Source organism: Ammodytes marinus, assembly GCF_949987685.1.
Source record: "Ammodytes marinus genome assembly, chromosome: 14".
NCBI lineage: Eukaryota > Metazoa > Chordata > Actinopteri > Uranoscopiformes > Ammodytidae > Ammodytes > Ammodytes marinus.
In genome coordinates, this window is record NC_137218.1 from 7,933,288 (window position 1) to 7,948,151 (window position 14,864).

General features: G+C 40.7%; 1 protein-coding gene across 1 annotated transcript in view; it reads left to right on the forward strand.

The window, feature by feature from the left end:
- Positions 1 to 14,864, forward strand: part of sgcd (sarcoglycan, delta (dystrophin-associated glycoprotein)) — a 108,975-nt gene that overhangs the window by 88,693 nt on the left and 5,418 nt on the right. Inside the window, exons 6-7 of the mRNA XM_080041036.1 lie at positions 232 to 304; positions 9,112 to 9,235. Of these exons, the coding sequence (XP_079897162.1) occupies positions 232 to 304; positions 9,112 to 9,235 (197 nt within the window). The remainder of the gene's footprint in view (positions 1 to 231; positions 305 to 9,111; positions 9,236 to 14,864) is intronic.

Genomic DNA, 14,864 nt, shown 5'->3' on the forward strand with positions numbered 1-14,864 from the left:
ATACCCTCATTACAATATAGGCCTACATCTACTATTTCTCGTATTATATATTTTCCCCTATCAAATGTGTGTGAGTCCATGTTATCAGTGAGGTGAGGCCGTGCACGTTGACTGTATAGATCTTTGGAGTCTGAGAGATAATGTCCATTGATCGGACAGGACAGGAGAGGCGTGTTGTTTCAATTGACGGCAGCGTGCCTCGTGTCTGATGTTGTGATGTTGTGATTCCAGGGGCAGAAGGAGCCGTCTTCAGCAAATCACTTGAGACGCCACACGTCAGGGCCGAGCCCTTCAAAGAGCTAAGGTGAGTCGGCGTTTATCAAGAGCATGCGACAAATAGATGGGTATGTGAAGTGAATAAAAACATATGTGAGCTCAGCCAGAAACACACACATTGGTGCATGTAATGTGTATGATAAAGCTATCATGCATCCACACAGTATAATCTTAGAGTAACTGGTAAAGAAAGAGGAAAATCAAGCAGCTAAACAGGCAAATAGCTGTAAAAAGACAACTGTTTGGTAGCATGTCGACTTATAAGACAAGAACATATTATTGCAGTTCTTCTACCTCTCATTGGCTAAACAAACCCATGCTTACCACAGCCTTTATTCGTCACGAAATTAGAAGTTAAAGGCTCCTTTTTAAGCTTTAGAATTTGATAGTCAAAAATGTTGGATGGACTATCACTTTGAGGTGGGCAGGTGTCCCATTGCTATCAGCTCCCTGACAGGCATCAGTCAACTCTGACTGACTGTTTGTGGCTGCATCCTCCCTCGTTCCCCCTCCGCTGTGTGCGTGTTAGGCCTGTGTGTGTGTGTGTGTGTGTGTGTGTGTGTGTGTGTGTGTGTGTGTGTGTGTGTGTGTGTGTGTGTGTGTGTGTGTGTGTGTGTGTGTGTGTGTGTGTGTGTGTGTGTGTGTGTGTGTGTGTGTGTGTGTGTGTGTGTGTGTGTGTGTGTGTGTGTGTGTGTGTGTGTGTGTGTGTGTGTGTGTGTTCTACTTTGTGTGGACAGCCAAGGATGTCTCCTTGGTGTAAACGTCTTGTTTATCGTCTCTCTCCCGGCCGTGCTGTCAGATTTGATGACAGTTGATCAGAGCAGAGAGAGGGAAAGAGGCCCATCGGTATGGGGATGGAGGGACGACTGAGTCACAACAACTCCAACCGAAAATTGAAACACCAGCGTTCATGAAGCCTTATCCTTAAACCAGCAAAGCCCTAGCTAAAGTAGAAATCAGAACTAAATGTTTTTTTTTCTGGTTGCAGTTCTGCCTTTTTGATTAGTCTTTCTATCTACAAATCATACGGACATTTGTTTTATTCTGAATTTAAAGAGAAGAAGAGAAAAATCTAGGCAAAAGTACAAGAGTGAAGATCAAAGAACTATAACGAATGAGGCAAAAAACAAAAGAAGCAAGCGAGAATGTAAGAGCTTGTAAGGAGAGAGTATAGAAGTCAAGTCAACTTTATTGTCAATTTCTGTATTATCTGCCAGACATACAGAGGAATGTATGTACGAAAATACGTTTATCTCCAACCCACGGTGCAGTAAGTACAAAGGTTATATAATGAATACATTCTAAAAAGTGCAAAAGTAAGGCAAAACCAAACAATATCGAAAGGATAAAATAAAGGACAAAAACTAAGAGAAAAGCACATTTTTGTTGGTGAAAACGTGAAAGATTAGAAAAAGAGAGAGACAGGGGAGAGATAATACAAGGGAAGAAAAAGAGCTTAATGTGACAGAGAAGAAATGCGAGCGAGACGAGCGTGACGGGACTTAGAGGTCGGATAGCGAAGGTCTTTGATGACAAATATCTAATAACAGTATTTCCATGGTGTGTGCACCGAGACGAGCCGGGATTCATCAATCACTGCTGCTTTCCCTTCACAAAATCACTATTTCAAAATAATAAAAAAAAGTTAAAAAATAAGTGTCCACCGATCATCTTCTGAGCGACGCTTTCAAAGGCCCCTCATCATGTGATGTCCGTATAATTTGACAGTCGGAGTGTACGGCGGTGTTGTTTGTCCCCTTCCCTCTTCCCCGTAGGTTTACGCATCTTTGGTGACATGCAGCCAATTGAAAATGAAATATGGCACAAACTATCCAATTATGTCAGAAAAACGGAAGATGCAAGCTCGCTGGACCATGGCTAAAATCTAATCTTACTCTAATCTCTGCCAGCACCTTGGCAGGTAGCAATCAAGGCTTCAAGGCTTCAAGGCCTAATATTGGTATATCATATTAACCCCCCTCCCCCCCAACACACATCCCCTATACCCAGAGCTGTCAGCTTCTTATCCAAACTGTAAACCGTCATATCCATCTGGGCGGTAATGCCTTGTCAACAGGATGTGCCCTTGCATCAGACGAACGCCTTTGTGAAAGTAAAATGGCAGCGTGGGTGAATTTTATAGCGCACCTTGATTTATGTCCCCGACCCATTCAAAGCACAGATAACAGGAATAAATATGAGGCAATAAGAAGGAAAGTGAATGTGGCGAGAGAGAAAAAAAAAAGCCATGGAAACAGCAGCGATAAGAATTGTCAGGTTTATTTTTTCCTTTAAGGTGAAATGAGATGTGAAGTAGCTCACTCCCTGCTAGGAGCTAAGAAGCCGAAAAGTTTTTACATCATGAAAACTTTTTTGATGGACTCACATTAGAAACTCAATCTGGCCCAAGTTTGTCCCAAGGCTCTTCCCGTATGGACAGTTTCCCCTGGTCTGCAATCTTCACGCTACATGGGAACATTATGGTGCCGAGATCAACGGACGTAAACGCGCAGCAGGGGGCTAATATGAATTCAATCTCATCCAACACCAGTGCAAAATGGTCACAACATGTTTATTTTACCAAACAGCATACAATCATGCTGAAGAAGTTATAGAAACTGTTTTGATCTTATAGCTATGTTTTCAATGTGTCAGATGCTAATACATTGCTGTACGTGCTTCTATGAAATTTCAATAAATCTTGTGTTATAACTTCTATGAGTAGTAGCAAGTTCAGTAAACCTGTTAAGTAACTCAATCTTTCAAAAATATAAGAATGTATATTCTAGAAGTTCTCACACTCTTCTCCAGCCGATGCTGATTTGTTCTGGAACTGTAGAATTTGAAACTGTCCATGATTCAACAGTTTATCATAGCGCCATCACAATTCAGCACACTTTATCTTCCGTGCGAAATGCTTGAAAATACAAGAAAAAAACATGCAAGTTTACGATTTCTTGAGTGAAGATTGTGTCTTGAACTTATGAGTTCAGTGATAGTATCCTGCCTTTTTTACGTTTTTGCCATGCTAGGAGTCTGGGTTCGGCAGTTGGTTTCTTTGACAACTATTGGATGGAATGTCATGAGATGGTTAACAAGTCTCCTCTGACTCCCACGTTTACTGTCCCAGCAGCTGCATCAAAGACAGTGCTGCAAAAAACACATGTCCAATCATTTAAGAGGAAGCTGTTACCCTGCAAAAAACCCCAACCTGACCACTGTGGTCTGCATAGAGATTCAGAGAACAGTGGTTTAAGCTTTTTTTTTTCTTCTCTTTATCCCCTTCTATCCCTGTCCTTGTCATACTCAGCTCTCTTGTCTTCTACAATCTCTTCTGCTCTCACACAATCCAGTAACTCTCACTTAGACTCTCTTCTCATATCCCCTCCTCAACCTTACCCTGCCACTGTCTTCATCTCTCTTCAATAGCCTTGAGATGCTGTTATCCCTGTCCTAACCTCACCTGTCGTTTACCAGCCCTACTTCTGATCTCCTGTCTTTGCCTTTTCTCTCAAACTCACTCTAGTTTCTCCGTGCAAACATTTAGACTGCAGTGGCCCATAGAAGAGCTTAACCACAAAACAATGCTGCAACAACACATATAGGGATCCAGGCCAACCCAAGCAAACCAACCCATTGTCAATGAAAAACAATGAGCAGAATACTTTGCATTATTACCAAAGAGATCACGACCTACTGTATGGTGCAAAATGCACTTTTTCATGGGGTTTCAACATTATTGTTGGTCTCTCGTGTGACCAACGTTTGAGAAATAACAACCCTCTCTCTTTTTCTCGATCTCCACCTTTCTGAAATCCTGTGTTCAAGAACCCCAGTCAGATTTATCTCACCTTATGACGTCTTAAAGAGAGAGGCACCCCCTCATTACCAACCTAACTTAGCACTATGTGATAAGCACACCACCAGATACCCCCGAATCTAACTGGCAGTTTGATTCAAACTGGCTGTTATATTCATGGCCAATCAGAGAAGACTGGGCATTTTGGAAGATGTCATCGTTTCAGACAAAGGCTGAAACAATGAAATTCAGCAATGGTGCTATGATTGATATAAAAGGTTGTTTGGGCACTACGCAATGTAAACAGTTTCTGGAAGGAACCAGAATAACAGTTTTGAAGGAAATAGCATAATATGTGACCGTTAAGGTGGCCTGCACCGTCTGCACCTCCGAGCGTTATCAGATCTAGAAAAAAAAGAAGAAAAAAATAGGGAGCGAGTTAAGGTAACATTTCCATGCACCCTTTCTATCATCTCTTTACTCTCACCATTGCTTTCTGTCCTCATTATTGTCACAGCTGCTCCTGTCTTTTTCACCCTCCTCACCCCCTACACATTCAGCTCACACTGATCTCAGTAATTTAGAGGATGGTATGCTCCCCATCGGAGTGTTTGGTTCATCTTCCCCGGCTGCTCACAAAGCCCCGCGAAGCAATGAGCTGCACTCGAATCGGCCAAGATTGCCATTTAACCTATAATTTGCTGCGTGGCACGACGGCAGCCCATTTCAACTCACTGTAGCTCATGTATTTATAACACCAAGCTGTTCCAACCACCGTGTTCAAGCCACACGAGAAAGGGTGGCGGATATAATTTAAAGCGTGCGTCTTCACCAAGGACAAAGGAGTCCCGTCTAGAGCGAAAGGAGAGTGTGTGTGTGAGAGCTGCCCACAGGTTTCAGACTGACTGTGCAGGTTTGCAATTTCGGTCATCTCAAAAAATCTGCAATCATTTCCGTGGCTATCTGTAGGCGGGCGATATGAGGAGGAAGCATGAAAAGTTATTAACCTTTGATACCAGTTGAAGATATGAAACGCCGCCAAGAAGAGAGAGACAAAGGATAAGGAGAAGATTAACTACTAAAGTGGAATAGAAAACAGGGAGGAGAACACGATGGGACTTTATTGATTGCTGTGCGGAAATGAGGTTGTGGCAGCCATCAAAGTTATAGGTGACAACACTGAATAATAAAAAACCAGAAAGCGCAGACAAGTAATATTAAAACAGGTGCACAGACATTGGAACCACATGAATTTATGACAGCCTTGATCAGTCAGTTATGGGTTGGATTACTTTATCGCGTGAATGTTTGATTCATTTAGAATATAATCAGCTTTACGTGAAAGTTGCATAGGTGAAATATGAGAAACTGCTTATATTAGACAGTTAGAATGTAAGGTAATGGGGGAAAAAATACCTGAGCATTGTCTATTGTCTCTGTAATGTGCTGTTTTCTCCCCGCTGGCATTCTGTGATTGTATATCATTTCATTCCACTTCGAGTTTTCTTTGAAAACGGACAAAAAAACGCTGTGAGCTCACTAGCTTTCCACAGCTTGTTGACTTGAATTATGTAAACTTATTAGCTGGAATTCTCCATGTATTAAGGTTACATCTATTTCTTACCATTAAAAGTACAGTAAGCTGCAATAGCTTTTTTGTGAACTCTTTAGCTCGCGATTCCTTCAAAGGTCTTACACTATCAAGACAACATGCTATTGATCTCCAGGCTTGTAATACCAAAGTTCAAACTGACACAAAAGATGTACTACGCTCATTTGATACTGCTATCTGTATTTTTTTTATATATATTTTGCTATTGTAAAGCTTTTGTGACTAGGCCATAAAACCTTCTTGAACACCTTAATCATGTGGATTGCTCCCTCCCAAGTCTATTGAATGAGTATTTGTGAGGTTCTCATGGCCACATAAGGCCACCAAAGTTGATGAGGAGGTCAGAAGTCTGAAAAAACATCCGCCACTATATTCCACCATCCTCTTCTACTCAGCGTAGGAATGTAACTGTTTTCTGAGGTCTGGAGCTTGTCAGTATTCTCATCACGACCTCCATGGGATCAATATTTGACTCTCTTGTTTTTCAAAGCCCAAGATTAAAGTCTCGTCCATGTTCACTTAATGTGCAGATACAATGCTTTTAAATTGTGTTGGCTCTAATCTCTTTGTATGTGCCGTCTGGTGGCATCGGTTAGCGGGAATACTAATAGACTGTGTCAGCCCTGTTGACGCAGGTGAAAACAGAGAAACTGTAACACAGAGTGAGAAGGCAAGATGCTTGAAGATCTGTTGCAAATCAATCAATCTTCGTTGAGTGCTTATTTTAAATTGTCTTGACAATGCTGAAAGTGCAAGTGTACAGTTTGATTCTGCTAGCGTTATGCTATATTTCAAATAAACCGCCAGTTTTCCTTCTATATTTTTCATACATTTTACAAATTTGCTTTTAAATAAAAATACCAGAAAATAATTCAATGTAAAATAAGATCAATACAGTTTATATGAACAGCTGTAACAATACATTTGACAAGTGCTGGGTTCCTTCTTTTTCTGCTTGTATAGTACACCTCACTTTCTTTTTTAACTTCTGACTTTTTTAAGTAACATCAGCTAAGAATCATGGGTATCGTAGTATTTTAAACCATCCCCCAAGCCAAACTGACAAAGATTGTATTTCTCAAAAACACACTAGAAATTAATCAAACCGACAATAACATGGCATTGTTAGATCTTCAACCTAGTGTGGTGATACATGAGGATTTGACACAAATACATATGCGCACCTACTCAGACCCAAGACAATAGTGCTGCTGATGGGTGTCATATGCTGTAAGTGTGTGTCTACTGTAAGCCAAACCCTTTGACAGCTGCTTTTAGCTCAAAACAAACGCCCACAATCCTTTAGCTGAATACAGGGTGTGTGTGGTATGAATAGAAAGCTTGCCTGTGGAGAAAAGATCACGTATATTATCCATAATCACTGTTGTGACAGGGAGACACAGAGTCTACAGATACCTTCTCTGCAGGTCTGAATCTACTGAAGCATTGTGACACCTATGCTGCTTCCTGTAAAGATCGACTTGAGTGTTTTTATTTTATTATATAGTTTTGTCAAGATGTGAAGAGTGGGCTGACATTTAATCTTCATACAAAAATGCGTAAGCAGCCACAGAATGAAGGTGGGCTGCATTGTTCAAGTGTCACACTCAATTTACACTACAGTCATAGTGGTCCTTTAAGTTTATGTATGCTTCTACGTGTGTGTGTGTGTGTGTGTGTGTGTGTGTGTGTGTGTGTGTGTGTGTGTGTGTGTGTGTGTGTGTGTGTGTGTGTGTGTGTGTGTGTGTGTGTGTGTGTGTGTGTGTGTGTGTGTGTGTGTGTGTGTGTGTGTGTGTGTGTGTGTGTGTGTGTGTGTGTGTGTGTGTGTGTATTTTAGTAATGTATGTCTATCTTTGTGAGGTCTAAATTTAGTTTAATACCTGGGCCATTGTTGGGAGCTGGTAGTGCAACATGACAGTTAAAAGTTCTTATCCTCTCCTCTCCACAAACCGAAGTCTGCACACGGAAATGCAATCAAAGTAAAATAAATGATAGATTCAAAAGGCAAAATTGTGACAATAAAATGAAGCATTCACTGAGAACTCAGGCCAAAACAAATGCTGACTAACCCTAGGTAATTTAACCAAAAAACATTTCCCATACCCAAGCTCCTTAAAAGGGTTGTGTAAGAGTTAAGACTTGTTTTTAAAACGATGGTTAGATATATTAAAGTCAATATTATATTCAGGGGCGAGGGAATGGGTTATGTCAATAAGGGTCCTCACAAGAGTCATTTGTGCGAATCTGTGTAAATATGTGTTCCATTATTTATCATGTATTGACACTGGATTAGAAACAAAATCAAACTGCCCCATTTCAAATAATGATTTTTTTTATATATTTTTTCAAATCGATTAATAGAGCATGACATATCCTTCCCAAGACCTGATTATCTGTCAACTTAACATTTCATGACCAAGCATTGTACCTAATAGCTGCTTGGTGAAATGGGCACAACACCAGACATATTCGAAACGCAGAACAATTCTGAGATGTGGAAAGCGATTCAGAAGTTTGAGACCAGGCTAATGCAGCCCTCAGTAATCCCACAATGCACTGCTCATTGTAAATTGCCTCAATCAAATTACAAAAATTGCAGGTATAACTCTTGAGGTGATCATTTATCAGAGAGAGAGATAACAGAACCTGATAATAACCATGTATCTATGCCCGATACTTTTCATAACTGTCTACTCATAAACCTAAACACACCATTCCATTATAATGAAACTGAGGTGGTTCTCATTACCAGAAGAGTGTTTATATTGTTATTTGCAAAAGTGATAAAAAATCCCTGCAACACAGTGTCAAGATGAAAGATTGCTAAAACAGTCTGATAAACAGGCTGCTCTGCAATCGTGACTTTTGTTTAGAGGATCTTGTTAAATTCTAATTAGACTGTGCGACGATTGAAATAAGAATAAAAAAAATCCAATTTTCTATTTAGGATCATAACAAAGAAAAAAAATGACTGTGGCTGTAAACAGCTTCAACACATGTATTATATTGCTTTCTATCTGTTGTTTTGGAAAAGTAGCTTTCTTACCTTATCAGAACATTAAAGACCTACTTCACCATTTGGAATATGAAGGTGTATTGAACTCGGAGATCCTATGTAGTATAAATGTGCAAAGAAAATTGAAATCGGATCATCCTAGCCTGAGAAAAGGCAGAAAGAGTGTTTTATGGTCTCACTGTCTAACCGTGCATTTTCCTTCTTGTGACATCACAGTAAGGGTCAGGATTAACAGGACAGCTAGGCCAAGGGAAGACTGAGGGAAGTCTGAGGAAAGAAAAACCTCATTTATTATATTATAATAGTGATTTTATAATGATAGAATGCTGGTTCCATATGGGTGAAGTATTCCTTTAAGAAGAAACGTGTATCACTAACAGTGTAATTCTGCCTGTGTGTCTTCCCCAGGCTGGAGTCTCCCACTCGCTCCCTGCTGATGGAGGCTCCTAAAGGGATCCAGATCCTGGCCGAGGCCGGGGACATCCACGCCATCTGCAGGAACGAGCTGCGGCTGGAGTCCAAAGACGGAGAGGTGTGTCAAACAACATTGCAAATGATTACGTATTTTGTCTTGTTTGAAGGACAAGGATAGCATCAAATCAAGAGATGCTACTTCTGGTTAATCACCACGTGGGCCTTGTTTTTTCATAGTTTTCGGGGAGATAATAACCTTGGTACCTTTTTACAAGTTCATTTGAATTATTTGAAGGATAGCCCCTTGAAATGCAGCATCTCATTGTTTCGAGTTAAGAAAAAAAATACATAACATAACGCAACACACATCACCCCCACCCTGATGCAGCTCCACTGGTTACCAGTTAAGTCCCGGATCAAGTTTAAAATCCTCCTACTCACCTACAAGTCCCTGCATGCTCTGGCCCCCCGTTACCTCTCTGACCTCCTCCATCCTTACACCCCCCTGCGGTCCCTCAGGTCCTCTGCTAAGGACCAGCTGGCAACTCCCCGCACCAGACTCAAGACCTTTGGGGACAGGGCCTTTTGTGCGTCTGCCCCCACTCTGTGGAATCTGCTCCCCCTCCATATCCGCTGTGCCACTTCAGTGGAGTCCTTCAAGAAGCTCCTGAAGGCACACCTCTTCTCAGAGGCCTATGACCTCTAACCCGCCCCCACCCCCCTGTGTACACAATCACTGTACTTCCCCCCTTTTTTTTTGTGAAGCGACCTTGGGTACCTTGAAAGGCGCTATATAAATTCAAATTATTACTATTATAACACAGGCATTACAAATTCACACTTAGACATCATCCGTTTAGATCATCCGGTTAAACCTTCTGGCTGCTGGCCTACTCATCGTCTGACTGATTGTATTTCTTGTCACGTTGGACTTCATTGTAGTGGTGTCAACATGTTCCCAGCTCTCTGTTATTACTCTGATGAATACTGCTATCATAACTGGATATAAATAACATCCATTGCTATAAAAATGTGACCCAAATTGCAATAAAGCAGAAATAGCCTCGAAAGAGCCGCTTTAAAACTGCCAAAAATGTAATCACTGCCATTTAATCAGCCAGAAAAAAAAATATATATCTTGAAAATATTTTTGGGGGAAAAAATAAGTTCTCATCAATCATTCCGTAAAAACAGGTGGGAGTTTTTTCATATTGTGCTGTTTAAAACGTAGGTCTCACTCCAAAATAAGGCACTCATCCATTACATTTCTTTTACACTTAGTCTGTCACTAAAGCTTGTCACTGATGGGCTTTTTCTTCAGGGGAGACATATTAACATGTCAGAGTAGTAAAAGCAGAGATGTAAAGTAATAAAAATGAGCAATGTCTAAATTCCATTTAGCTCCTTCAGTTTAAGGGTGCTGGTATTGTGCCTGCTGGCTCACTATCACACCGTCATGACTCACTCTCTTGGCCATTTGAAAAGAACACAGCCATCCTTATTGTTTAAAGGTAACGCCTGTACTTTTCCTATACGGAGACCAGTCTCAATGGGTCCTCGGAAAATAAAATCTGTCTGGCCTTTTTTGTTTACAGAACAGTTATAAAATCATATTTGTAAATATTGGCTAATTGGCATCACCAGTTTTTAAAATGTAAAACATAGCTTATATTATTTAAAAGCATCCATTATCAGAAAGTGGTGAAGCACAATGAGGTGAAACACTGTTGTCTAGAAAATAAGCTAATTTTGTTGGTTTAGAATGCACTCCTGTTACTTCAAACATGCTTTTCACACACACAAGAAAAAACTCCTGTTGTGTTTACTGGCAAGTTGAGAAGTTAACTTTTCTTGTCGTCCCGGCCATACTGGCTTTTGAGGCTTCATCTCAACTCAATATTTCTCCTGTCCAACATTATTATTAGCAGAACAAGAAACCAAGCAATAATTAGCTTCCTCAGCCAACATGGACCAGCATTCTGCTCACTGGCGTGTGGCAATTGTTCATGGCCGTCCACCAGAATCTGTTAGAGATTCAGGGAAATTGATATGAGAAAATCTGTTTGTCTTAATACAAAGCATATAGGCTCTGTAAACTGGTATGTAAACAAAGGGTATGTAAAAAAAATTGGTTATTGTTTACAACAAACAACATTCCAGTTTACAGAGCCTAGCCTGTGTATAAACAGCAGATTTTTGTTCAGCTCACAGTGAGGAGATATTCACCGATTTTGGATAAAAAAAGAGATTCTGTCAACAAGCATTCTCAAGAATCACTCCACCTTTAGTCCACCTTTAAGTAGGCCATATACTTTTATTTCATTTTTACTTTTAAACGCCTTTGCTTCCTGTCCCTTCCCTTCCCTTCCTCCTCCTCCGTCATGTGTCCTATTTATCTCTTTAACTTTCCTTATAAAAAAGAAAAAAAAATCTCTTATTTACCATCTTTACCATCCTCATTCTGCTTCTCTCCTCCTTTCATCTTTTCCTCCCGGCTCCTAAGTTCCTCCACCCCATCCGCTGATTCGTTACACACATCAGTCGTCGCATTCACCACGCTCCGCTGCGCTGATAAAAGGATTCCCCACCTAAGGTTGCCGCAGTCATGTCATGTCAGATCTGTTCAAATCAGCGCGGGGGGGATTAGGGCCAAGAAAGCGTTTAAAAAGTTTCCCACAAAAAAGTGTTTCATACATTAAGACGCAGGCTGCTGATACGAGACAGACGTGGCTGTGTTCAGGAAGGTGCCCTTGGATTCAGGTTGGTCCCATTAAAAGTAAACCGCAGTTAACGGTCCCAAGGCACGCCCAACTCCACATCTTCTTGCGGTTTTCATGACTGTGTGCTCCCAAATGAGGCAGTTGAAACTCCTGATGGTCAATTTATATAATTAGAATCACGTTCTCACACTCCATTAGTGTTGCAAATGTCCATTTGTCAAACCTTTGTTTCAGACACACACACACTCTCTCTGTCTCTCTCTCTCTCTCTTTCTTTCTCTCGCCACAGGCGCCCCTTGGCACTGACACTGCAATTACAGAGTGGTTTTGGTCATTAGACACCCACAGACCACACACACACAGGTTCAGAAATAGACATGCACTCATACACACGTAGGTTCAGAAATATACACGCACACATACACACACACACAAACACACACACACACACACACACACACACACACACACACACACACACACACACTGTGGATTCCTGAAGCCACTCATATCATAAGGCATACCCAGCATGGACTATTACACATGGAAGTTCTCTTGAAGAATACATTCACCCAGTCAAATAATCTGGCTTGCTCTGCCAACTAGTGGTGGTAACATTTTTGTCCACACTGTGTGCATCAGTGATCTGCTATCGCTCAATAGTATCATGCAACTATGCTAGCTGTGGTTAGGGGTGATCTAATGAACCTGTCAATACACCTAGCTCGATGTTACTCTTGCTAAGCAGTCATTGTGCAGACATTGTGTTAACTTGTACTGACATTTTCTCCCCAAAGTTCTTTGCGGAGAGGCTTGCATCACCAATGTGAGCAAGCGAAAACTGTTTGTGCCAGTATGTTAGTTTAACACTGATAATTATATTCCTTTGGAGATTAAAACCATGAGCAACTTTGGTGTTTTGGGTGCATAAAAACCTTGTTCTTTTGCGAAATCAAACAAAAATGGAGATTTTGAATTTTTTGGTTCATCACAGCACGCTTTCAGCTGTCGACTAATTGGTTGCACCCTGGCAGGTCAAAAGAAAAGGAAAGAATGTAAAACATGAAACTAAAATTCAATTAGCACACAAAGGCTCAAATAGCACTGCTGTTAGATTCAGCATATTTTACACCAAACAACTGTGCCTCTGATCATGTGTCCTGGGGTTCATTCGCTTTCAAAGTGTGTATTGTTTTATTGGGCATAAAAAAAATTTAACTTGAATATTACAAAGTTTGAAGTCTGAAATACAAATACAAAAATCCTAGTGATATTTGCTTTTATTCGCAAATCGCTGCACAAAAAACTTAACTTCAACGAGCTTGGTCACACTAAACCATTAAAATATATTTCTTTGTGGCAGAAGCAGCAACTAAAACACAAATAAATTGAAAAACAACTTTTTTTTTTGTTACTCTTACCAACCAATACATACTTCTGTTCTGCCCTCTGCTTGAACAGGCACACTCTCATCTTTAAACACACAGAGATCATCCAGCCACACACACCACATTTCACACCGTCTGCCCCTGGTGGTGATACTGGTGACGGATTGGTTCAACAGCAGCTTGTCTGCAGGAAGTCAGCTGAGACTTTGCTTTAAAAGTGTTCCAGGTCATTTGGTTGCGATGCCTCCCCGAGGTGCCTGATAATGGCCTCTTTACCTTTTTTATGGCTGAAGAGCTCCTCCTCTCCACACCAGTGCAGTATTGAGCCCCAGGAGGCGCACAGGGAGGAGAGGGCAAGAGAGATGGGATTCAAACAGCAGTGGTTTGTGTCGGTGCAAAAAGACAGTTTTGCTCCGATCGATGTAAGGGGTCACAGGGAGTAAAAATCATCCAATGAAGTTTTTTTTTTAGGTTTTTGTGCACGTGTGTGTTTTTGTAGGGCTGGCAGAAGGAATTTGCTGGAGTTTTGTTTTCTGTTATTCCTCAGGGCACAATAGGAATGACCTGGGAGTCAGCGGAAAGTAAACTTTTCAGTTATGTTGTGTTATGTTTTCAGCTGGACAGGGTCTTTGGAATAACCCCGTCTTTAATGTGTATTGCATATATCTGCAAACGCTAAATAGTGAGGGCAGAATACAGGTACATGTTTTCAAAATGTGTTAAAATAAGTATTAAAAGCATTTGAAACAAATAATAATCCTCTAACTGTATGAATCATTTCTCACTCCAAGTTGATTCAGAAACAGATTTTGTTGCATAATTCCAACTACAAATTAAGTGTAGTAAAAAGGGAACTTTAAATTATCTAAGTATAAACTACCTGTCCAATAGGTAACATGACTGGAAGAAACAACATTACTTTATTGTATACACAAAATCTTCAACGGTAAAGGTAAACAGCGTAAATGCAAACCAGAGACCAAAAGTGATTCGGCAGTATTTTTTTTTTTTTTTATACGACAAAATGCTGGCTGTAACAATGTCAACTAAGCAGCAACTGCTAATACAACTATGCCAGGAAGCTTCCACTGGCAACAAAACAATTAGATCGAGCCAATTAATAGAGGAAGAATTATAAGTTTATATGTAAGTCACTGATGACATGTCTTAGTAATTTGTGTGTTGGTCTGACCTCACACAGCTGGTCTGTTAACATAAGCCTCTTTGTGAAAACAGTAATTGTACAATATATTCTGGCCTTTCCATGCTTTGAGAGACTTACTTTCACCCCTCACCTATGGGAGAAAATGTACTGTATACATTGTCTCAGGGACTGGAAGGCAAAAGCCCTTTTACAACAGGATCTGATGCCAGAAAAAGTAGATAGATGGTGTTAGCTGAGGTAAGGCCAAAGATACTATTTGTGAGTGTTCAATACCGCGAGGTAGAGAAAGTCTTGTGGAAGAAATATAAAAAGCCGAGCTAAGGAGAGCAGGTGAAGAGCTTTGCCGCGGGAGCAATTAAGAGTGAAAAGATGAGAAGAGACATATGATTCACCTGGGTTATCTGAGGTAAAGATGGCGGAGGGAAAAAGATGAGTGTGTTTGCCTGTAAAGAACACAAAAACCAGTGACTTGTC